The sequence below is a fragment of the Ornithorhynchus anatinus genome, chromosome 10 (assembly GCF_004115215.2).
Source record: "Ornithorhynchus anatinus isolate Pmale09 chromosome 10, mOrnAna1.pri.v4, whole genome shotgun sequence".
In the NCBI taxonomy this organism is placed as follows: domain Eukaryota; kingdom Metazoa; phylum Chordata; class Mammalia; order Monotremata; family Ornithorhynchidae; genus Ornithorhynchus; species Ornithorhynchus anatinus.
The window spans coordinates 56963454-56986862 of record NC_041737.1 but is presented as its reverse complement, the minus strand read 5'-3'; the positions used below and the strand labels follow the sequence as shown (position 1 = coordinate 56986862).

Genomic DNA, 23409 nt, shown 5'->3' with positions numbered 1-23409 from the left:
TGCGGCTCATATATAAATCTTTATTTTTAGACAAAAATAGACTTTCTCTTCTCCGTCCCCGCGCCCCGCCCCCCGCAGCTCTCTCCCCGTGACGTCACGGCCGCCCCTCCCCCCGCGGGAGGGGGGCGCGCGGCGGCGGCGCCCCTCGCTTCCGGCGGAGGCCCCGCCCCCTCACTTCCGGTGGGCGCCCAGCAGGACCTTGGTGATGAAGGCGGTGATGGCGGCGGCCGGCTGGTCGGGGTCCAGCTCGGCGAAGAGGTGGCAGACGTTCTCCGCCGGCGCCCCCGCCTTCCGCGCCACGAAGCCGAAGACCCTCGGGGCGGCGGGGGGGAAGGAGAGGTTCGATCGGCGACCCCGGCGCGGCCCGCCCCCTTCCCTCCCTCCCCCCACCCCGGGGCTGACACTCACTTGGAAGTGGTTCCGTCGGCGTTGGTCCACCTGGGGGCGGCAAAAAGGGGGGGGGGGGGTGTGAGGCGCGCTTCTGCGCCTGCGCAGACCCCGAGCCGGGGCAGAAGGGGGTGTGAGGCCGACTTCTGCGCCTGCGCAGAGCCCTTGCTGGGGGCATGAGGGCTGAAGCGGACTCCTGCGCCTGCGCGGAACCTTTGGCAGGGCGGAAGGTGTGAGGCCTGCGCAGAGCCCTTGCTGGGGCGTGAGGGCTGAGGCGATTCCTGCGCCTGCGCAGAACCCTTGGCAGGGCAGAAGGTGTGAGGCCTGCGCCTGCGCAGAACCCTTGCCCGGGGGGGGGGGGGGTATTAGGACTGTGAGGCGGACGCCTGCGCAGAGCCCACCCGAGGGCAGAAGGGGGTGTGAGGCGGCTTCTGCGCTTGCGCAGGGCCCGAGGCGGGGCAGAAGGTGTGAGGCGACTCCTGCGCCTGCGCAGAACCCATGCTGGGGGCATTAGGGCTGTGAAGCTGACTCCTGCGCCTGCGCAGAAACCCGAGCCGGGGCACTAATAATAATAATAATAATGATGGTATTTGTTAAGCGCTTACTATGGGCCAAGCGCTGTTCTAAGCGCTGGGGGAGATACAAGGTAATCAGGTTATCCCACGTGGGGCGTACAGTCTTCATCCCCCTTTTACAGATGAGGTCACTGAGGCAGAGAAGTTAACTGATTTGCCCCAAGTCTCACAGTTGCCAAGTGGCGGATCCCGGGATTCGAACCCGCGACCTCTGACGCCCAAGCCCGGGCTCTTTCCACTAAGACACGCTGCTTCCCAGGGGCGTTGGGTGTGAGGCTGAGCCCTTGCACGGGCGCAAAGAGCCCCAGGGGGTGGGGTGGGGGTTATGGACTAACCGTCGGTCCTGGGGGTCGACGCTGCAGAAGGTGATGCTGCTCACTGGATAGTGCCGGCGGAAGAAAAGCCTGGAGGGTCAAAAATCGTGCTTTTACATGGTATTTGTTGAGCGCTTACTATGTGTCAAACACTGTTCTAACCAGTGGGGGACAGACTAATTAGGTTGGATGTGGTAAGCAGTCGTATTTATTGAGCGCTCATTGTGCGCAGAGCACTGTACTGAGCGCTTGGGAGAGCACAATATAACAGAGTTTGTAGATGTGTTCCCTGTTCGCAACGAGCTCGCGGGCTGGAGGGGAGGTGGGCATGAATATAAATAAATTACAGATATGGACATAAGGGCTGTGGGGCTGAGGGAGGGGTGATGTGTTTATTATGTGCCACGCATTGTATTAAGCGCTCAGGGTAGATACAAGATGGGATGCAGTCCCTGACCCGCAAGGGGCTCAAAGTCTAAGTAGGAGGGAGAAGAGGAGAACTGAGGCCCGGAGAATAATAATAACTGTGGTATTTGTTAAGCGCTTACTGTGTGCCAGGCACTGTACTTAGCGCTGGGACGGATAATAATAATAATGGTATTTGTTAAGCGCTTACTTGTGTGCCAAACACCGTTCTAAGCACAGGGGTAGATATAAGGTCATCACGTTGTCCCACGTGGGGCTCACAGTCTTCATCCCATTTTACAGATGAGGTCACTGAGGCACCGAGAGGTAAGTGACTTGCCCAAATAATAATAACGTTGGTATTGGTTAAGCGCTTACTATGTGCAGAGCACTGTTCTAAGCGCCGGGAGAGATACGGGGTCATCAGGTTGTCCCATGTGAGGCTCACAGTTAATCCCCATTTTACAGACGAGGTCACTGTGGCACCGAGAAGTGAAGTGACTTGCCCCAAGTCACAGGGCCGACAAGTGGCAGAGCTGGGATTAGAACCCACGACCTCCGACTCCCAAGCCTGGGCTGTTTCCACTGAGCCACGCTGCTCTAGGGTTGGGGACGGTCCCTGTCCTAGCGGGGGCTCCCAGTCTCAATCCCCGTTTTGCAGCTGAGGTAACTGAGGCACAGAGGAGTCAAGGGACTTCCCCAAGGTCACACAGCAGAGAGGTGGTGGAGCCGGGATTAGGACCCAGGTCCTCTGATTCCCGGCCCTTCCCCTTGCACCGGGCCCGCCACTTCTCAAGAGTTCGGAGGGAAAACCTGGCTAGCGGGGTGGGGGCTCCCCCTCCCTCCCCCTCGCACTCACTTCCGCTGGCTGTCGGTCAGCGTGATGCCCTGGGCGGTCACTTTGAAGTGGACGGGGGTGGCCGGGGGTCGGGGGCTGCGGTCCAGGGTGGCGGCTCCGGCCCGGGCCACGGCCTGAGGCCCCGTCAGTGACTCGGTTTCCACCGATCCCAGATAGAGCACGGAGCAGGCTGGGAGGGGAGGGGGTGGAGCGGCCTGAGCCGGGCGCAGGTCCGCGGCCCCCGCGGCCCTCCTCCTCTCACCTCTCCCCGCCGAGCCCCCCCCCCCTCCCACGACCCTGGAGGGGGTCCGGACCCCCGCCTCCCGCGGCCCGCCGCTCCGGACAGGCGGGGGAGGGTTCCTACCTGCCCCCTGGCGCAGCAGGTCAGCGGCCGTGCTCACGTTGGTGGCGGCCGGCACCTCGGGGCTGTCGTCCAGGGGGTCTGGGGAGGGAGGAGAAGTGGGTGGCCGTGAGCAGGGGACGAAGCGGGTGCGGGGGAGGTTATTACGGTATTCGTTAAGCGCTTACTATGTACCCAGGCACCGTACTAAGCGCCGGGTTGGATACAAGCAAATGGGGTTGAACTCAATCCCTATTTTCCGGTCACCCTCCCCAACTGCCCCCGTCCCCTCTAGACCGTAAACCGTTACGGCCAGGGAACGCGTCTGATAGATGATTAATACTAATAAACGGGACGATGATGACGGCGGCATTTGGGAAGCACTTGACTAGGCGCCAGGCCCCGTACCGAGCGCTGGGGTGGACAGAAGCAGATCGGGACGGACCCAGTCCCGGTCCTGGGTGGGGCTCGCCGTCTCAATCCCCATCTTCCGGATGAGGTAACTGAGGCCCAGAAAAGCGACGGGACCCGGGGCGAGCGACTCGCCCGCGGCAGGCGGGTGGCGGGGACGGGATTAGGACCCAGGCCCGGGCCGTATCCACTCTGCCGAGCTCCTCCTGTCGTTACGTTGTCCTCTCCCTAGCGCTCAGTACAGAGTCAGCGCCCGCTAGATAGGACCGAGTGGGGCGCGTGGGGGGAGAGGCCTCTGACCTTTGCTGGGGATGCGCAGGCGGCAGGGTAGGGAGATGGGCGAGATGCTGTGCTGGGAGACCAGGGCCGGCAGGGAGCCTGGGGAAGGGGAGCGGGGTCAGGGGGTCCGCGCGGACCTGCCTGACCCCCCCGCCCCTCCGGCCCCCGAAGGCCTCCGGGTCAGACCGCCCCGGGCGCTGACCGAAGTACGGCTCGCTGGCACAGCCCTTGATCTTCACGCCCCGCGGCCCCGTCTCGATGAGGAAGTGGCGCACCAGCTGCTCCAGAGGGTCCCCTGGGGCGGCGGGGGTCAGAGGTCAGTGCCCGCAGTGGGGGCGGGGCCCGTCCCCCCGTCCCCGTCCCCGTCCCCCGTCCCCTCCCCGTCCCCGCCACGCGCGCGTCTCACCGCGTGGGGCCTGGGCTCCCGGCGGGGCGGTGGCCACCCTGAGGGCCAGGCCGTAGGCGCCTGGAAGGAGTGGCTGTCCGATCAGGAAGTCCGCCCGGCTCCCGGCCCTTTCAGCAGAGAGACGGCTGGGGGGGCACACACAAGGGACCCAGCCCACCCGGCCTCAGGACGCGGCTCCCACGCCGCCCACCCACCCCGTCGCCCCGGTGGTGTCCCCCCCCCCCGCACTCCGGGGGTCCGCCCCGTCCCCTCCGTCGCCCCCGCGCTCCCTCACTTGCTCCCGCGAACAGCTGTGGTTTGTACCAGAACTTGGTCGTGTCCTGGACGAACTTGACGTCGCTCTGACCTTCGGGGGAAGCGGGCTCTGGAGTGGGGGAGGAGAACCCACCGGAGACCCGTCGGTCACTCCTCCCCCTTGCCCTCCCCGATTCCGGTCCGGCGGGCGGCGAGGCCGGCCCCCACCCCTTCGCCCGCCGCCTCGTCGCCCGCCGCCTCCCCGACCCTGTCCCTCGGGGCCCGGCGGGGGTCTCGGGGGCGGGTACCTGGAGGGGCGGGGGGCCCGTCCGTGGCCAGCGGGGCGAAGGTGACGTGGTGGGGGGCGGGAGGGGGCCCCGTGGGAGAGGGAGGCTGTTGGGCGGGCGGGTGGCGCTTCTCGGGCAGCGGAGGCTGGGCGCGGGGCGGGGAGTCGGGGAGGGGGAAGGCGGGGGTGGGGGAGCCCTGCGGGGGCGGGGGACGGCACCCAAGCCAGGGACCTGGGCGGGGCACGGGGGTGAGGGGCGAGCCGTCGGGGCTGTCGGGGGGCGGCCGGGGGCCGGGCCACGGGGCCTGGCGCAGGCCCGGCAGGCTGGCGGGCACCGGGGCCCGCGGGCCGGAGTCCCCCGGGCTCCTGGCTCGGGGCCATTCGGTCGCCGGGGGGGGTGGGGCCGTCGCTCCTCAGAGGGGGGCCGGAGCCCCGGCGGGGGCCGGGGGGCCGGGGCTCCGGGGCCGCGGCTGCGAGACATTCGAGGCCGGGCCGGGGGAGGGCGTCAGTGACGGACGCCTCCGCCCCTGCTCCCCCTGGCCCCCGGGAGGCCGTGTGTCCCCCTCTCCCTCCCCCCCCCCCGCTCGGGCGCCCCCGCCCCTCGCCGGGCGTAGTTACCTCTCTTTGTCTGCACGGGGCTGCTGGTGTGCAGCGGATGGGGGAGCCCCGCCGGGTCAGGGGGAGCCGGGCCCCCCCGACCGGGCCTCCCGCGGTTGGCGCTGGAGGCTGCCGTGCCCCGCCGGGGACCAAATGCCAACTGTGCCAGCTCTGCGGGGTCTGGAGGGGCCGGAAGGGAAGGGGAGGGTCGGGGTGACGGCGGCCCGGGTGCCGGGGCTCCAGCCCCCGCCCCTCCCCCAGAGCGTCCGTCAGCTCCTTACGAATAATAATAATCGTGGTGGTGCGTTAAGCACTTGCTACGTGCCGGGCACTGGCGTAAGCGCTGGGCGTGGATACAGACAGGTCGGGTTGGACACGGTCCCTGTCTTCACGTGGGGGCCCACCGTCTCCATCCTCATTGTACAGATGAGGGAGCTCAGGCAGCGGGAAGTGAAATGACCCGCCCCAAGGTCACCCAGCTGACCCGTGGCGGGGCCGGGGGATTAGAACCCACGACCTCCCGGCTCCCGGGCTCTGGCCACTAGGCCGCGCTCCCCCGTGTACATAGCCTTCCTTTCCCGCTGTGGTTCCCCAGTCTTCCCCCTCTAGACTGGGAGCTCCTTGGGGGGCAGGGGCACATACCGAGCCGCTCGGAAGAAATCCGACTGAATAAATACGCTCAGATAAATAACGAGTGAACTTAATCCTTGAAGCCCCCCAAGCGGCCTCCCCCCGTCCTGCCTCACTCTGCTGCTCTCCTACTCCACCCGCTCGCCCGCTTCGCCTCTGATGCCGACTTAATCACGGGACCTCGACGGCGCCTATCGCACCGCCGGCCTCCGGCCCGGGACGCCCTCCCTCCTCAATGCCACAGCGGCGACTCTCCCCCCCGCCGCGTCAAAGCCTTCCGGAAGGGCCGTCTCCTCCAGGAGGCCTTCCCTGACTCACCCCTCCTTTCCTCTTCTCCCGCTCCTTCGCGCGCCCTGATTTGCTCGTTTGTTCGTCGCCCGTCGCCCCCCCCCCCCCCCCCCCGCTCCCAGCCCCGCAACATTTACGTCCGTAGCTATAATCGTTTATTTCTATAACGTCGTCTCGGCTTCTAGGCTGCCAGCTCACGGTGAGCCGGACCGTGTCCACCGACTCCGCGCTATCGTCCTTTCCCCGCGCTCTGCACACAGGGAGCGCTCAGCAAATACCACTGATTGCTTCCCCAAGCGCGGAATATAACGCGGCAGGGAATGTGTCTATTTATCGTTCTGCCTCCTCTCCCGAGCGCTCGGTAGAGCGCTCTTCACACAGCGGGCGCTCGGTAAATACAACCGAATGAACGAATACGGGAACCCGATAATAAACCGCCGATGGATCGGTGGACTCGGCTTCCTTCCGAGAAGCCGGCCTCCACCGCCTCCCGGGACTCCAGGGGTCCCGCCCGGGCCCGCGGCGGCCCCCCTCGCCACCCGGGCCCCCAGCACCTCCCGCCACGGACTCACCTACAGCTGCCGGGCCTCCCATCCGGCCCAGGTGCCCCGGCGGCGGGTAGCCCTCGCCGCCCTCCTCTGCCATCTCGTAACCGAGCCCGCAGGGCGGCGGGTACGGAGGGCCGGCGGGCGAGACGGAGCCCGACGGCGGGGGACCGGCCCCGGGCGGGTAGCCCCCTGCCCCCGCCGGGCGACCGCAGCTCCGGGGCACCCGCCCGTAGGCCGGCCCCCCGCAGCAGGCGGGCACGGCGCCCCCGCAGCCGTAGGCCACGACCGGGGGGTACCCGGGCGGGGCGAGGCGGGCGCAGGGGTAGCCGGGGTCCCCGGCCTTGGGCGGTTTCAGGTAGCCGTAGTCGGGCCCGCCGCGGGCGTGGGCGCCGTAAGGCGGGCACCAGCAGGGGCAGCGGGTGCAGGAGGGGCTCCCTTGGCCCACGTCGGCCGGCCACAGGTCGGCGGGGAGCGCTCCGCTCCAGCCTCAGCCCGTAGAAGGCGGCGGTGGGCAGCCCCAGCTCCTTCTCCTGGCACGCGGGGCACGGGCCACGGGGGGCGGCCAGGCCCGGCTCTCCAGGATGAGCACCTCCCGGTAGCCGGGGGGGCCTGTAGCCGAAGTCGCCGGGTCGCGGGGGCCGCCGCGGGGGCCCGGCTCCAGCCGGTAGGGGTAGGGCCCCTCGACAGGGAGCGGTAGAGCCGCCTCTTCTCCGTCGTCCCGTCCCCGTAGGCCTCGTAGGCCCCGCAGGCCGCCCGCCTCCGCTCCAGGGTGCCCTCCGGCCGGTAGTAGCCGCCGTCGTGGGGGCCGTAGGGCTCGCGGTAGCCGTGGCGACAGGAGCAGTGCCGGACCAGGCCTGGGCCGGGCCGCCGGGCGGGCCCCGGGCCGGCCGCCGGCCCGGCCCGGCTCTTCCTCGTCGTCCAAGATGGCCGTCTCCCGCCCGCCGGCCGTCTCCGCCGCGGCCGAGGCCGGCGGGGGCCGGGGGCCCAGCCCGCAGCCCCCCAGGAGCCGGTCCAGCTCCTCGCGCTCGGCCGGGGTGGGCGGCGGCCGGCCGGGGGACGAGGGGTCCTCCGGACGCTCGGTCAGGGTGGACCAGTGGCCCGAGTCGGTGCTGGACGGAGAGGAGGGGGCGGGCGGGGAGGGGCGGGCGGGCCGCCGGGGCGGACCCCCCGCGGGAGACGGGACGGGGGGTTCCGCCGGCGGGCGCGGGCGCTGCACTTGGGCGTAGAGGCTGCCGTCCAGGGGGGCCCCGGGTGTGGGAGGGGGATCCTGCGGGGAGAGGGAGGGAAGGGGGGCCGGGGTTACGGCGGGAGGAGGGGGCAGCCTGGGCGCTGCCGGCGCCGACCCCGAGACCCCCCCCCCCCCCCGTCCGCCCGCCCCTCTGATCCCCGCCCGCCGATCCGCCGGCCGCCTCCGTCCACACCTTCCGACGCCTGCGCCGTCCCACCCGCCACGCTGCCACCGCACCTCCGTCTCAGTGACGTCGGTATTTGCGAAGCGCTCACGTCTGTGCAGAGCACTGTGCTAAGCGCCGGGGAGCTGCGGGGTCATCAGGTTGGCCCGCCGAGGCTCCCAGTTTATCCCATTGTACGGATTGAGGTCACTGAGGCCCAGAGAAGTGAAAGCGACTGGCCCAACCGTCACCCAGCTGACCAGTGGCAGGAGCCGGGATTCGAACCCGTGACCTCTGACTCCCGGGCTCCTGCCACCGAGCCACCCTGGCCTCTCTGCCATCCCTACCACCCCCTCCGCCCCTGCCGCCTAACCCCCCCCCCCCCGGGCCACCTCCCGGCGTACCGTCCACGCTGTCCTCGTGGCCGCCGGTTGAAGTTCTCGTACGAGTCCCAGCGCACGGCCGGCTCGACGTGTTGTAGTCCACGGGAGACGGACGGGTCGTTGCGCGGAGAGTCCCGGCCTGGGGGGCGGCGACGGAACGCGGGTCGGGGGGACGGGGGACGCGACGGGGGGGCGTCGCTCGCGGGGAGGCAGGGATCAGGGTGTCTCGGTGCGGCGGGGGCGGCGGGGCCGTCTCCACCTTCATCTTCTCTCCGGGCCGGAGGAGAAGACGAACGTCCACCGCGGCTATCGAACGGGGAATCGCTCATCTGGGGGTGGCGGTGGGGGGGGGGGGGCCTTCAGCCGCGACCCCCGACTCTCCCTCGGCCCCCCCGCCCCCGTCGCCCGCCGGGCCGGGCCCCTCACCCTGCCAGGCCTGGTCCGCTGGTCCTTCCCGCAGCGCAGGCGTGGGCGTGCACCCGTGCACGTGTTGGACGTGAACGCAGGAAGCGGAGGCCCGGCTCTGGCCCCCCGACGCCCGTGATAGCAGGTTCACCTGTCAGCGGGGAGACGCGGCGCCGCCGCGCGGTGAGACGCGCCCGGCGAGCGGGGCCCGCCTGGGCGCCCGAGGACCCGGGTTCCAATCCTGACTCCGCCGCTCGTCTGTTGTGCGAACCCCGGGGCGACCACTTTCCTTTTTTGTGGTATCCGTTAAGCGCTTACTACGTGCCAGGCACCCGTTCTCGAGCGCGGGGGGGGGTTGGGGGGGGGACATGGGAGCTGATCAGGTTGGACGCGGACCCTGGCCCACGTGGGGGGAACGCAGCGTGGCTCGGTGAAAGAGCCTGGGCTTCGGAGTCAGAGGTCACGGGTTCGACTCCCGGCTCTGCCACTTGTCAGCTGCGTGACTTCGGGCGAGTTCGCTTCGCTTTTCTCTGTGCCTCAGTGACCTCATCTGGAAAATGGGGATTCACTGTGAGCCTCTCGAGGCCACACTGCCTCTCGCTTCTCTCTGCCTCAGTTCCCTCATCTGTCAAATGGGGATGAAGACTCTGAGCCCCACGTGGGGCAGGGACCGTGTCCAAGCTTGGATCTACCCCAGTGCTTAGTACAGTGCCTGGCACACAGCGAGCACTGGAAGCTTGTTGAGAACAGGCAAAGGATCTACCTCTCTTGTTTTCTACTCTCCCAAGTGGCCTGTTTCTACCAAGCGCTTAGAACAGTGTTGTGCACATAGTAAGCCCTTAAACACCAACGTTATTATTATTATTATTACTACCTGGGTCCGGCAGATTTAAGGAACCCCATCCGGTCGTTCAGTCGGACCACCCTGTATCTACCCCAGCTCTGAAGGTGACCTCAGACTCCAAGCCCGGGCTCTTGCCACCATCCTTATGACTATAATCCCACCGAGCGCTCAGCACCAGTGCTCTGCACAGGGTGAGCGCCGGAGGAAATACCACCGAGGGGTTGGCTGGTCGGGGAGACAAACAGCACTGAAATCGTGAAGAGAGAGAAAGAGAGAGCGTGCGTGCGTGTCCCCCCCCCCCCCGGGCCCCGCCCCCTCGATCGGGCCCCGCCCCCTTTTCCATTAAACCCCGCCCACTTTCCCTTAAGCCCCGCCCCTTTTCCTCACCATGACGTCACCCTTGAGCAGCAGCGCCGGCTCCAGGCTGATGCACAGCTGCTGCGGGCCCGGGCCCGTTAGACGGCTGCGAGGGCGAGAGGGCCGTCACCCGGGGGCTGTCAGTCACCCGGGGGGCTGTCAGTCACCCGGGGGGGCTGTCAGTCACCCGGGGGGCTGTCAGTCACCCGGGGGGCTGTCACCTGGGGGGGGCCCCGGGGGCCGGGGCGACCGTCGTCGCAGGGGCTGGGGTCCCCGGGGTCCCGGCACTCACTAGATCCCGGAGGTGTACACCAGTTGCATGGCCTGATAGATCTTCAGCAAGGGCTGGAAACCCTGCGGGAGGATGAGAGAGGGGAGGAGCGAGGTCGGGGGTTCGAATCCCGCCTCCGCCACTTGGCGGCTGGGTGACTGTGGGCAAGTCCCTTGATAGGGTATTTGTGAAGCGCTTACTGGGTGCACAGCACCGTTCCAGGCGCTGGGGTAGATAGAGGGCCGTCAGGTCGTCCCACGTGGGGCTCACGTTTTTTAATCCCCATTTTTCCAGATGAGGGAACTGAGGCCCAGAGAAGTGAAGCGACTTGCCCAAGGTCACACAGCTGACAAGTGGCGGAGTCGGGATTAGAGCCCCGAACCTCTGGACTCCCAAGCCCGGGCACTTTCCACTGAGCCACGCTGCTTCTCTGACTTCTCTGTGCCCCAGTTACCTCATCTGGAAAATGGGGATTAACCGTGAGCCTCAGGTGGGACAACCTGATGACCCTGTATCTACCAAGCGCTTAAAACGGTGCTCTGCACATAGTAAGCGCTTATCAAATACCAACATTATTATTATTATTACCTGGGTCCGGCAGATTTCAGGAACCCCATCCATTCGTTCTGTCGGATCACCCTGTATCTACCCCAGCGCTTAGAACGGTGCTCTGCACCTAGTAAGCGCTTAACAAATACCAATATTATTATTATTATTATTACCTGGGTCCGGCGGATTTAAGGAACCCCATCCATTCGTTCGATCGGATTACCCTGTATCTACCCCAGCGCTTAGAACAGTGGTCTGCACCAAGTAAGCTCTTTAACAATGCCATAATTATTAGTATTATTATTCATCGAGCACTTACTACGTGCCGAGCACGGTACTCGGCGCTTGGGCATGGACAGCTCGGCAACGATAGAGACATCCCTGCCCGACGACGGGCTCACCAGTCGAAAAGTTTGTCAACCGATGGTATCGATTGAGCTCTTTACTACGGCAGAGAGCGCTGTACTGAACGCCTGGATCTGGAACAGCGTTTGACACGTGATTAGTGCTGACAGACCGTCACCCTGCCCACCTTCAAAGGCTTATCGAAGGCCCGCCTCCTCCAAGAGGCCTTCCCTGACTAACCCCCTTTCCTCCCGCTCCTTCTGCGTCGCCTGACCTGCTCCCTTTATTCATCCCCGGTCCCAACCCCCGCGCCACTTAGGTCCACATCTGTCCTTTATTTAATATCTATTAAAATCCGTCCCCCTCTAGACTCGAAGCCCGCTGCGGGCAGGGAACTTGTCTGTCATAGAGTCATAGGAAGCAGCGTGGCTCGGTGGAAAGAGCAGGGGCTTGGGAGTCCGAGGTCATGGGTTCGAATCCCGGATCCGCCACTTGTCAGCTTGTGGGACTGTGGGCGAGTCACTTCACTTCTCTGGGCCTCAGTGACCTCATCTGGAAAATGGGATGAAGACCGCGAGCCCCACGTGGGACAGCCCGATGACCCCGTATCTCCCCAGCGCTTAGAAACAGTGCTCTGCACATAGTAAGCGCCTAACAAATACCAACATGATCATTATTATAACGTACTCTCCCACGTGCTTAATCCAGTGGGCTCCGCCCACAGCAGGCACTCGATACGACTGACAGTAATCGCTTAGCACAGCGTTGGGAACACGTCAGTATCCTGGTCGGTAGCGAACCGAGAGCCACGCCTGCCGGTACCAGTTCCCCCCCTTGCCACCTGTGCAGGTTCAAAGGCGGGCAGAGCGGGCACACACCTGCTGCAAGGAAGAGCGGGCTGCTGTTCATCTTGATAGCTCCCGAGAGCAACCCGCTGAAGTAGTCGATGTACCTGCGGCGGGAGGAGGAGGAGGAAGAGGAGGAGGACGGGGGGGGGTTGGTCATCGCCTCCATCCCCCTGCCTCTGCGCCGCCCAGCAGGCCTTGACCGCCCCCCCCCCCCCCCCGAGCCACCCAACCGCCTCGGAGCCACGGGGCTGAGCGGAAAGTGTGGGAGTCGGCAGACTGGGGGTTCTCATCTCACCCGGGGCAAGTCACTTCACTTTTCTAAGCCTCAGTTTCTTATTCATTCCCTGAACTCTGCCTTGTCAGCTGTGTGACCGTGGGCAAGTCACTTCACTTCTCCAGTGCCCTCGGTTCCCTCATCTGGAGAAGGGGGATGAAGACTGGGAGCCTCCGTGGGACCCCCTCATGACCCTGTATCTGCCCCAGGGCTTAGAACAGTGCTCTGCACAGAGGAAGCGCTGAACAAATACCAACATTAGTATTTATTGAGCGCTTACCAGGTGCAGAGCACTGCACTAAGCGCTTGGAATGGACAACCCGGCAAGACAGAGACGATCCCTGCCTGGCGCTCCGCGGTCTAATCGGGTTGTCTATAAAATAAAGATCCGCTCGCTGCTCTCTCCCCCCCCCACCAGACTGTGAGCCCCGAGTGGAAGGGGAACTGTGCCTGACCCGATCGGGCCCGTCTCTTTTAGCGCTCAGCACAGCGGCTGGGTGCGGAGGAAGCGCTCGTCAACGGCCCAATTAACTCACCTGTCAGCGTCGTTCTGTGGGCAGGGAATGGGCCTGTTATACCGTTCTACCGTCTTCTCCCAAGCGCTTAGGACAGTGCGCCGCACACAGCAAGCGCTCGATGAATACGATCGATCGGTTGACGACGGCCCCGCGGAAGGACTGCCCCGGAGTTACAGAGGGGAGGGCAGGGACGGGGGATCCCGGCGGGGGACGGACAAGGTGGAGGGCACCAAGCATTTGGTTTGGGGGACGGTGGAAAGAGCCCGGGTTTGGGAGTCAGAGGTCATGGGTTCGAATCCCCGCTCCGCCGCGTGTTAGCTGTGGCGAAGTCGCTTCACTTCTCTGTGCCTCAGTTCCCTCATCTGTAAAATGGGGATTGAGACTGTGAGCCAGCTGATTACTCTGTTATCTCCCCCAGCGCTCAGAACGGCGCTTCACAAATACCGACGTTATTAAGCCCTTACTATGTGCCGAGCACTATCCTAAGCAACCACAATAACAATGTCGGTGTTGGTTAAGCGCTTACTCCGTGCAGAGCACCGTTCTGAGCGCTGGGGGAGATAACAGAGTAATCAGGTGGCTCACAGTCTCAGTCCCCATTTTACAGATGAGGGAACTGAGGCACAGAGAAGTGAAGCGACTTCCCCACAGCTAACAAGCGGCGGAGCGGGGATTCGAACCCATGACCTCTGACTCCCAAGCCCGGGCTCTTTCCACTGTTCTAAGCGCTGGGGTGGATACAGGGTCATCAGGTTGTCCCGCGTGAGGCTCGCAATCTAAATGCCCATTTTACAGATGAGGTAACTGAGGCACAGAGAAGCGACTTGCCCACGGTCCCACAGCTGACAAGCGGCAGAGGCGGCATTCGAACCCATGGCCTCTGGCTCCCCAAGCCCGGGCTCTTTCCACTGAGCCACGCTGCTAATTCAGTCATATTTATTGAGCGCTTACTGCGTGCAGAGCACCGTACTAAGCGCTTGGAAAGTAAATTCGGGAACGAACCAGTAGGCCAGGTTCCACGTCACACGTGGGGCTCCCACTCTTAATCCCCATTTTACAGAGAGGGTAACCGAGGCACCTCGAACCTAATCCCCATTTTGCAGAGAGGGTAACCGAGGCACCTCGAAGCGAATCATAATAATAACCGTGGTATTTGGTAAGCGCTTACTAAGCGCCCAGCCCCGTTCCAAGCACCAGGGTAGATACAAGATAATCGGGTTGGACACCGTCCCCAAGGGGGCTCACAGTCTCGAGCCCCGTTTTCCGGACGAGGCGGCCGAGGCCCAGAGAAGTGAAGGGACCGGCTCAAGGTCACACAGCGGCAGAGCCGGGATGAGAGACGACGTCCTCTGACGCCCAGGCCCGGGCCCCGGCCGCTAGGCCACGCTGCCTCTCTCTGCTGCGGTTTCCGCCGGTTGTCTCCCGCCCCCCGTCCCGTCCCGTCCCCTGCTAGACAAGCAGCGGGGCTCAGCGGAAAGAGCCCGGGCTTTGGAGTCAGAGGTCATGGGTTCGAATCTCGCCCCCCCTCCGGTCAGCCGTGTGACTTTGGGCGAGTCACTTCACTTCTCGGTGCCTCGGTGACCTCCTCTGGAAAATGGGGATGAAGACTGGGAGCCCCACGGGGGGACAACCTGATTCCCCTGTGTCTCCCCCAGCGCTCAGAACGGTGCCCGGCACAGAGTGAGCGCTTCACAAGTACCAACATTATGATGGTTATTATCCCGTCCCATCCGGTTCCCGTCTGACTCACCTGCGCTGGGAGGGCTGCAGGGCCGCGGCCACCTTGTCCTCACAGAACTTGTGCATCGCCAGGGTGCCCAGGGCTTGGTCAGCGCTGTTGGGGGAAAGGGAGAAGCGGGAGGGAGCGGGGCAGGACAGAGCCGTCAGAGTCGGGGGCCGTGGGTTCGAATCCCAACTCTGCCCCTTGTCAGCTCTCTGACTGTGGGCGAGGCGCTTTACTTCTCTGGGCCTCAGTGACCTCATCTGTAAAAGGGGGACGAAGACTGTGAGCCTCACATGGGACAACCTGATGACCCTGGATCTCCCCCAGCGCTTAGAACAGTGCTCCGCACAGAGTAAGCGCTTCACAAATACCGACATTATCATTATCGGGGTGGGGGGGCCTTCCCCTGCCTCTCCCCCCAGCCAGAGGGGAGGACGCCCTTCATTCCCTGCGTGGCCTAGTGGCTCGAGCCCGGGCCTGGGAGTCAGAAGGGCACGGGTTCTAATCCCGGCTCCGCCACTCGTCTGCTGGGTGACCTCGGGCATGTCACTAAAGTTTTCGGGGCCTCAGTTTCCTCCTCTTCAAAATGGGGATTGAGACTGTGAGCCCCACACGGTCATTAAACTTCTCTGTGCCCCAGTTTCCCCCTCTGCAAAACGGGGATTGAGACCGTGAGCCCCACGTGGGACAGGGACCGCGTCCGACCCGATTTCCTCCCGTCCCCCCCCGCCAGCGCTTGGTACAGTGCCTGGCACGTAGTAAGCGCTTAACAAATACCCTAATTATCAAGTGCTTAGCACAGTGCTCTGCACCCAAGAAGCGCTCGGTAAATAGGGTTGAATGAATTCCTCCCCTCTCCCAGCGCCCCCAAGCACCTCTCCGTCATTTCTTTCTTTCTCTTTAGGTCTGCATCCCCTTCTGGACCGTAAGCTCGTTGTGAGCCGGGAAGGTGCCTGTCTGTTGTTACGGCGCACTCGCCCAAGCGCTCAGCACAGCGTTCTGCACACCGGAAGTGCTTGGTAAATACGATTGAACGAACGAGAAGCGCTGCGGCCTAATGGATAGAGTCCGAAGGACCCGGGTCCTCGTCCCCGGCTCTGCCAACTGCCTGCCGAGGGACCCTCAGCGCCTCGTACAGCGTCTGGCGCATAGTAAGCGCTTAACAGATTGTTATTCTTCCCCTGGGCAAGCCCTTCTTCCCCCGGCTGTGGCGGGGGAATCCGATCCCTGCCCGCCTCGGAGTCCCAGGGAGGACGAGGGACAGTGTCCGGCCGGATTGGCCTGGAGCCAGCCCAGCGCTCAGCCCAGCGTCTGACACATAGTAAGCGCCTCTCGAATACGGGGGAAGGAGGGAGGGGAGGGTGGGATACCTGGCGGAGATGTTGCTGTAGTGCATGTAGGCGGCCACGATGACACCCGTTTTCCCCTTGTTTCCCTGGCGAGGAGAGGAGGGAAGGGCGCGGATTGGTAAAGGGGATTGTCTCGACCTGCTGCCGGACTGTATATTCCAAGCGCTCAGTACAGTGCTCTGCGCCCAGGAAGCGCTCAGTAAATGCTATTGAATGAATGAATGACATGGGGCACTGGCCACGTCCCCGGCCGGAACCAGCCGCCCCCGCTCATTGGCTCCGCCCCCCGCCCATAAGGCCACGCCCCTCGAAGGGCCCGCCCCTGCGTCTCTTAGGCCACGCCCCCGGGAGGATCCGCCCCTGTTCATTGGCTCCACTCGGGCCCCGCCCCCCGCGAGGACACGCCCCTGCATCTCATTGGCCGCCCAAACCACGCCCCCCGTGAGGACACGCCCCCGACGGCTCGTGGCCACGCCCATTGGCTCCGCCTAGGCCACGCCCCTATAGGACACGTCCCCCAAACGCCTCGAAGATCCGCCCCAATCATTGGCTCCGCCCCGACCACGCCCCGATGAGATTCGCCCCCGCTCATTGGCTCCGATCCGACCACGCCCCCCAAGACTCACAGCCCCGCCCCAATAAGATCCGGCCCCGCTCATTGGCCCCGCCCCCCCACGACTCGTGGTCACGCCCCCAACAGGATCCTCCCCGCTCATTGGCTCCGCCAGCTCCCGCCGCCCACGAGGCCCCGCCCCGGCGCTCCCGAGCGCCGCCTCGCGGCCGCGCACCTTGCAGTGCAGCACGGCCACGCGCTGCGGGTGCCCGCTGAGCCAGCTCTCCATGGCCTTGCAGATGGAGCAGATGCGGTCCAGCGGGGGCGCGTGCAGGTCAGGCCAGCCGAAGTCCTGCACCTGGGGGGGGGGGGGGGGGGCAAGCTCAGAGGGAGGGGGGCGGCTCGGGGAGACCCCCCCCCAACATCACCGTCCCCCTCCCCCTCCCCGCCCATACCTTGGGATGCAGCCGGCTCAGGTCGTGCCGCTTCTCCGACAGGTTGAAGAGCTGCAGCCGAGATGGGAGGAGGGCGGGACGACAACAACAATAATAATGATAATAATAATAAATGTTGGTATCTGTTAAGCGCTTACTATGTGCCGAGCACCGTTCTAAGCGCTGGGGGAGACACAGGGTTGTCCCACCTGGGGCTCCCAGTCTTCATCCCCATTTTCCAGATGAGGTCACTGAGGCCCAGAGAAGTGAAGGGACTCGCCCACAGTCAGCTGACAGGTGGCAGCGGCGGGATTCGAACTCATGACCTCCGACTCCCAAACCCGGGCTCTTTCCGTCGAGCCACGCCGCCTCTCTGACAAGGCGGGGGATGAGTCCGCTTGAGGAAGGGTCCCCTCCCTAGCGCTCAGCCCAGCGCTCGGCAGGCGCTCAAGCGGTGCAAGCGGACGCCACCTCCCTCCCCCGGCCGCTCACCAGGTAGTGGTGCTGGTGCTTGGCCTGCAGCATGGCGGCCACCTGGCGCAGGCCCCCGCGGTAGCGCTGCTCGTCCAGCCGGGGCGGGAAGCAGACGGAGATGATGCGCTCCGTGATGTAGGTCACGTCCAGCTCCCAGCGCCGCTCCATGCCCGCCTCCAGGCTGAAACTCCTGGGCACGGGGTGGGGGGGGTGGGGGGGCCCGGGGGTCAGGGGGCACCCGGCGGGGCCGGCACCACGAGGCGAGCCCCTGGCCGGCGATCGTTACCACCAGTCAAATAAACGGTGGGATTTGTTAAGCGCTTACTCTGTGCGGAGCACTGTGCTAAGCGCTGGGGGATACCAGGAGATCAGGCTGTCCCACGGGGGGGGCTCACACTTGTAATCCCCATTTGGCAGATGAGGGAACGGAGGCCCAGAGAAGCGACTTGCCCAAGGTCACACAGCTGACCAGCGGCGGGGCCGGGATCAGAACCCGTGACCTCTGACCCCCAAGCCCGGGCTCTTTCCGCCGAGCCACGCCGCTTCTCTACTGTGAGGGCATCGATCAGACCGCGCGCCCGTCGAAGGGCGGGGACCGTCTCTCTCTGTGGCCGATTCGTCCAAGCGCTTAGCACAGCGCTCTGCACGTAGTAAGCGCTCAATAAATACTGTTGGACTTCCGAAAGCGCCCACCGTGGGCCAGGCGCCGTCCTCAGCGCCGCGCGCGACCCCGGCGGGCCCGGCCTCGGCCCCCGGCCCGCGGCGGGGCTCACCCTCCCGACGCCCGTTTTCCCGGACGAGGTCGCCGAGGGAGGGCAGCGACCGGCCCAAGGTCACCCGGCCGACGAGGGAGGCCGGGACCCGACGCCCAGGCCCGGGCGGGGGCGGCACGAGGTGGGCGGGCCCTCCGTGGGGTGGGGAGGGGTCGTCGGGGGGGGGGGGGTCTCACCTGGGCAAGGTGCTCCGTTGCTTGGACTGATTCAGAGATTTCGTCGACCCCTAAGTGGGGTGAGAGGTCAGGGGATGGAGGGGGGACGGACTGCGGGCTCATCCTCCCCCGCCCGCTCCCCAGAAGACCCCCGACCCCCTCCCCCGCTCACCAGATGCTCTATCCTCCGGACGGGAGCCGTGTTCCTCCTCTGCGGGCGAGGGGGGAGAGAAGGGGCCTGGACGTGAGTCTGGGGGTCGGAACCGGGCGGGGCGACCCTCCCCCTGCCCCCTGCCCCCTGCCCCCTGCCCCGTCCCCGGGGCACAACCCGGGCACACTCACCAACTCGGCGGGGGGCGCGGCCTGGCACGCCCAGGTCACCTGGAAGGAGAGGGCATTTTGCGGTGGGGGGGGGGGGGGAGGGGGCGTCCGCGGCGTGGAGCCCCGGCCTGGGAGCCGGCCTATATAGGGGCTCGGCCGCCCGCCCCCTCCCCTCTTGTTGCTGTTGGCCGGCGCCCCCCCCCGCCCCACACAGACCCTCATTCTTCCCACCCGCGGGGACCGGGGCCTAAATATAGAGCCGCCCGAGCGGGCGCTGCCCGGGACGGACACTGGCGTCTTTGACGGGGCCCGAGCCCCGCCCCCCCCCCCCCCGCTCCCCCTCCCCCAGCCTCCCCAAATCCTCCCATCTCACCGTCGGGATCTCAAAGCGCTCAAGTCCCCTCCCGGCTGGGGCGCCCTCTCCCGGCCCTTCCCGCAGGGGTGGGGGCGGCCTGGGTCCCCAGATGCCCCCCCCCCCCCGGGCGCCCCTCCCCACCCCCCTCCCCATCTCCGCTCTCCTCCCCTCGCCAGCTGCAGACCTGGGCTTGGCGCCAAGACAAACTCCCTCTGCCCCCCCCCCCGCCCCCCGCCCCCAACCTTCCTCCGGGCCCGGCGCGTGTCCCGCCCCCGCGTGGGGGTGGGGTGGGCTGGAAGGGGAGGGGGCGTCTTAAAGGGCCCACCAGGAGCGCCTCCCCCTTCCCCCCCCCCCCCGGCCTAGTCGACGCCCCCCACCCCGACGAGGCCCGCCGTGGAGGAAACCCAGGAGGCCTTTCCCGGAAGGCGAGACCGGGCGCCCGTCGTCGGGCAGGGACGGTCTCCGTCGGGGGCCGGACCGGACTTTCCGAGCGCTTGGGACGGCGCTCCGCACACCGCAAGCGCCCCGTAGATACGACCCGATGAACGGAGGGGGGCCCGGCGTGCGGGCGGGCCGGCCGGGCCGGACCCTCACCTTCGCCTCGCATTTCCGGTGTGCGGCCACCTTGCAGACTGTGTGGGAAGGGAGGAAAAAGAGGAGGAGGAGGACGACGACGATGACACGCGCCGTGTGCCGGGCACTCTTCTAAGCGCCGGGGTGGGTACGAGCAAATCGGATTGTTCACGGTCCCTGTCCCGGGTGGGGGGGGGTGTCCCGGTCTCGATCCCCGTTTTACGGAGGAGGTCGCCAGGTCCAGAGGGGTGAAGTGACCCGCCCGAGGTCCCGCAGCGGAGCCGGGATTAGAACCCGTGACCTTCCGACCCCCAGGCCCCGGCTCTATCCGTTAGGCCGTGCCCGTCGGGGCCGGGGGACCCCGGGGAGAGATCTGTGAGCTGGGGAAGGGGCGAGTGGAGGGAGAGGCGGGGGGATCTTCGGGGGGGGGGCGAGTGGAAACGGGGAGGGGGGTTTCTCACCTCGACAGGCCAGTCCCGCGCCCTCGATGACGCCCTTACACGCGGCGCAGGCCGGGGGCTTCTTCCGGAAGGCTTTCTCCCGAAAGCTGTGAGGCTCGGCCTTCCCCGCCTGTGCGGAACGACAGACGGGCGGGCCGTCACCTGGGGTGGGCGCTGGGGCTCATCGTCCCCCTCCCCGTAATTAATCCGGGGACCACCGGGAGGGAGGAGGGCGGGGGGCGCACCAGGCTCAGACTTCCCCGTCCCGACTCCTGGGGTCTCTCCCTCACACGCCCACACGCACGCGTTCATAGACACAGGCGCGTTCTCCCATACAGCCACACACACACACACACATCCTTATAGAGACACACCCTCACGGTCACGTAAACACACGTCCATCGACGTAACACAGTCACGCCAACGCGCAGGCTCGTACACAGACACAGTCACCCGAACACACGTTCTTAAACCGACGCAGACGCGTTCACACGGTCACGTCGGCGCACATCCGTGGACACGCTCGCGCACGGTCACCCTCAACTCACGTCGGGCAGGGCCTAGAGGATGGGCGCCGGACCCGGGAGTCAGAAGGCCCCGGGTTCTGATCCCGGCTCCGCCACCTGCCTGCTCTGTGACCGTGGGCGAGTCACTTCATCTCTCTGGGCCTCAGTTACCTCATCCGTACAAGATGGGGATTAAGAGCGTGAACCCCCACCGGGATCGTGTCCAAGTCAACCCGTATCCGCCCCGGGGCTCCGGACGGCGCTCGGCCCACGGCGGGCGCTTGACGAGTATCGTTCGTTATCATCGTTAGACCCGTTCGCACGATCACATAAGACGCACATTCACACGCGATCACAGACGCACATTCATATAGATACACAATCACGCTCAGTCCCCCCCGACCGCACATTTATATATTTAGACCCATTCACCCACGGTCACATAAGCCCTCGTTCATAGCCCCGTTCGCCCCGAAACACACACGCATCCGGACACACTCACAGCCGCACGCAGGCCGACACGGACTCGACATCCACCACCACGCGCGGATGGAAACGCCCTCCGTCCCGGCACGCGTTCGGAGGCGAAGGGCCGTCGCCGGACGGACGCTTTCACCCGCGGAAGCCCGGGAGGCGGCCGGCCTGGAGGAGGCCCAGCGGCCGGCCTCGGCCGGTGAGGACGCCCGGGTCCTTCCTCCCCGCGCATCTCCGGGGGAGGCGGAGAAGCCGGAATGCGGCCGGAATCCGCCCCCCACCCCCTTCCGTGGCCAACTTGCGTAACCGGGGTCGGCCGGGCCCCGGGAGCACACGCGTGGGTCATGGGAACGCACGTGAGCGACGGCCTCGGAGCCTCCCGGGCCTGCCCACGCCGGCCCGACCGGGGCGCGGGTTTGGGGAGGGGGCGGCCAGGAGGACGGATTTCGGGGCCCGGCTCTTTCCGGGATCTCGCCCTCCTTGATGATCCTGCCTTAAACCCACCTTAGAGCGGGAGGGAGCGGGGACCCCCCCCCACCCCCCCACCCCGTCCCCCTTCTCCCGCACGTGCCGGGAATGGGGGACGGCGGGGAGGGGGTGGGTGTGCGGGGGGAGGGGTCGGCGGCCTGTCCCCCCCCGCCCCCCCCCCGGGGGTGGTCTCTCCCCCCCGCCGATTCCCCCCACCCCCAGTGTCCACGGGGCCACGGCCGGGCTCCGGGCCTAGACGCCCCCAGCCGACCCCGGAGCCGCACAGGGATGGGGATGATGTGGAGCCGGGGGCTCGAGGAGGCGGGGGGGCACCATCCCCACGTCCCCTCCCTCGACATCCCGTCCCCCCGTCCCCCGTCCCCCGTCCCCTCCCGCTACCCGGCCCCCACCCCTTCACCCCCGCTCCGACTCTCAGGCCACACGTTCTGGCAGGGCAACTTGTTTACTCCCGGCCGGCGCTCAGGCTTCCAGTTGTGAAAGGGGGACGGAGAGGTGGGGACAAACACAAACCTCCCCCCCCGCCCCCCTCCCCCGGGACACGGAGACGGAGAGACAGAGACCCAGAGAGACACCAAGTCTGGGGCGGAGAGCCGGAGAGAGTGGGAGTTAGGGGCAGGGGCATCAGACGGAGGGAGACCCAGAGACAGAGGGGTGGGGACCCAGGTCGCAGAGACACAGAGACCACCGGCCCCAGAGACCCCAGGGACGGGCAGATGAAGAGATGGAGATCGGGATGCAGAGACAGGTGCCCCGGGAGGCAGAGACAGATCCCCTAGGCCCCCGAGTCAGAAGTAGAGAGACGACAGGCGAAGCGAGAGCCGGGGGGCAGAGAGCCGCGGGAGGCAGAGAGCCCCCCCAAACCCGCTGACCGCTGACGGCGGAGGCGGAGAGACGGACGGCCACCCCCGGTCCGGCCCAGCCTCTCCTCCTGACCATCTTGGGGTCGTCCCCGCTCTCGATCCGCTGCCGAGGCCGGCTCGGATCCCCACCCTGCCTCCCCTCGGCCTTCCCGCAGTCCGTCTAACCAAGCTTCCTCCCTCCCGCCGCGGTCGCCATCGAGGGGGGCGAGGAAAACTGCCCATTTGGCCCCGGAGCCGAGCGACAGGCGCCCTCACGCGAGCCCGGATTCGTTTCCTCCCCGCCCGTCCGGGGGCATCCCCTCCGCCGCCCGCTCTCCCGCCGGCCTCCTCCGGGCAGCCCTCTAGACTCGAGCCGGGGCGCCGCTCGGCCGCCGCCCTCCTCCGCCCCAGCCGGCGGGGCGGAAAGCGGTCAGCGTGCGGGTGGGACCTTGCGGTGAGGGGGTAGCCGGTGGCCGGGGCTTCCAGGGGGAGAGGGCCCGGGTGGCCCGGGCCGGGGAGTTCCTTCGGCCTCCCCTCCTCCCCCTCCCTCTCTCCGGGGGCCGGGGGGCACCGGACGGGACCGGACGCGGGAGGTAGGGGAGGCTGACGGGCGAGACCCCCCCGCGGCCCCGTCCCACCCTAAACATCCGGCGGCTGCCCCGGTGACAAGGAGTCCTGGGAACGGGACCCCGGGCCCGGCCCCGGCCCCGGCCCCGGCCTTAGGCCCGGTCCCTGCCCCTGCCCCGGCCCCGGCCCCGGCCCCGGCCCCGGCTTTAGGCCCGGGCCCAGCCCCGGGTCCAGCCCCCACCCCGGCCTCGGGTCCAGCCCCCGGCCCAGCCCCCACCCCGGCCCCAGCCTCGCCCTCTGCCATCCAGAGTCTGACCCCTGCCTACGACCTCCCGCCCGGTCCCTTCCCTCCGCTGCCCAGCCGTGCCCCCGTCCGCCCCCGCCCCCGCCCCGCTCTGCCCCTGTGCCCCCTCCTCTGCCCCCAGCCTCTGCCCCCATCCGCCCCCTGCCCTGCCCCGCTCTGCCCCGCGGCCCTCCCCTCGGCCGCCCGGCTCAGCCCCCCGCCCCTCCCCTCCCCTCCCCTCCCCGACCCTACCCTGCCGGGTCCCCGGGCGCTGTCCCTCCCGCCCAGGGCCTTCAGGAGCCTCTCCACGGGGCCACTGGACTTCATGGCGGGCGGCGGGCGACGGGCGACGGGCGGCGGGCGGCGGGCGGCGGGCGG

The 23409-nt window shown here is 66.8% G+C and overlaps 1 protein-coding gene across 1 annotated transcript; it reads right to left on the bottom strand.

The window, feature by feature from the left end:
* Positions 1 to 23372, bottom strand: TNS2 (tensin 2). Its single transcript, XM_029072929.2, is given in 36 exon segments — positions 1 to 313; positions 409 to 438; positions 1298 to 1366; positions 2541 to 2709; positions 2884 to 2961; positions 3571 to 3648; positions 3752 to 3844; positions 3956 to 4018; positions 4021 to 4080; positions 4230 to 4319; positions 4498 to 4884; positions 4941 to 4945; positions 5081 to 5252; positions 6563 to 6929; positions 6931 to 7163; positions 7165 to 7396; positions 7398 to 7781; positions 7783 to 7805; positions 8334 to 8352; positions 8354 to 8451; positions 8739 to 8868; positions 9949 to 10024; positions 10211 to 10272; positions 11925 to 11962; positions 11965 to 12035; positions 14474 to 14557; positions 15817 to 15881; positions 16584 to 16706; positions 16804 to 16854; positions 17275 to 17446; positions 18206 to 18255; positions 18357 to 18395; positions 18527 to 18565; positions 19455 to 19492; positions 19895 to 20003; positions 23284 to 23372. Coding segments are annotated over 36 exon segments (4014 nt in total). The 5' UTR covers positions 23359 to 23372; the 3' UTR covers positions 1 to 171.
* Positions 23373 to 23409: the final 37 nt, after the last annotated feature.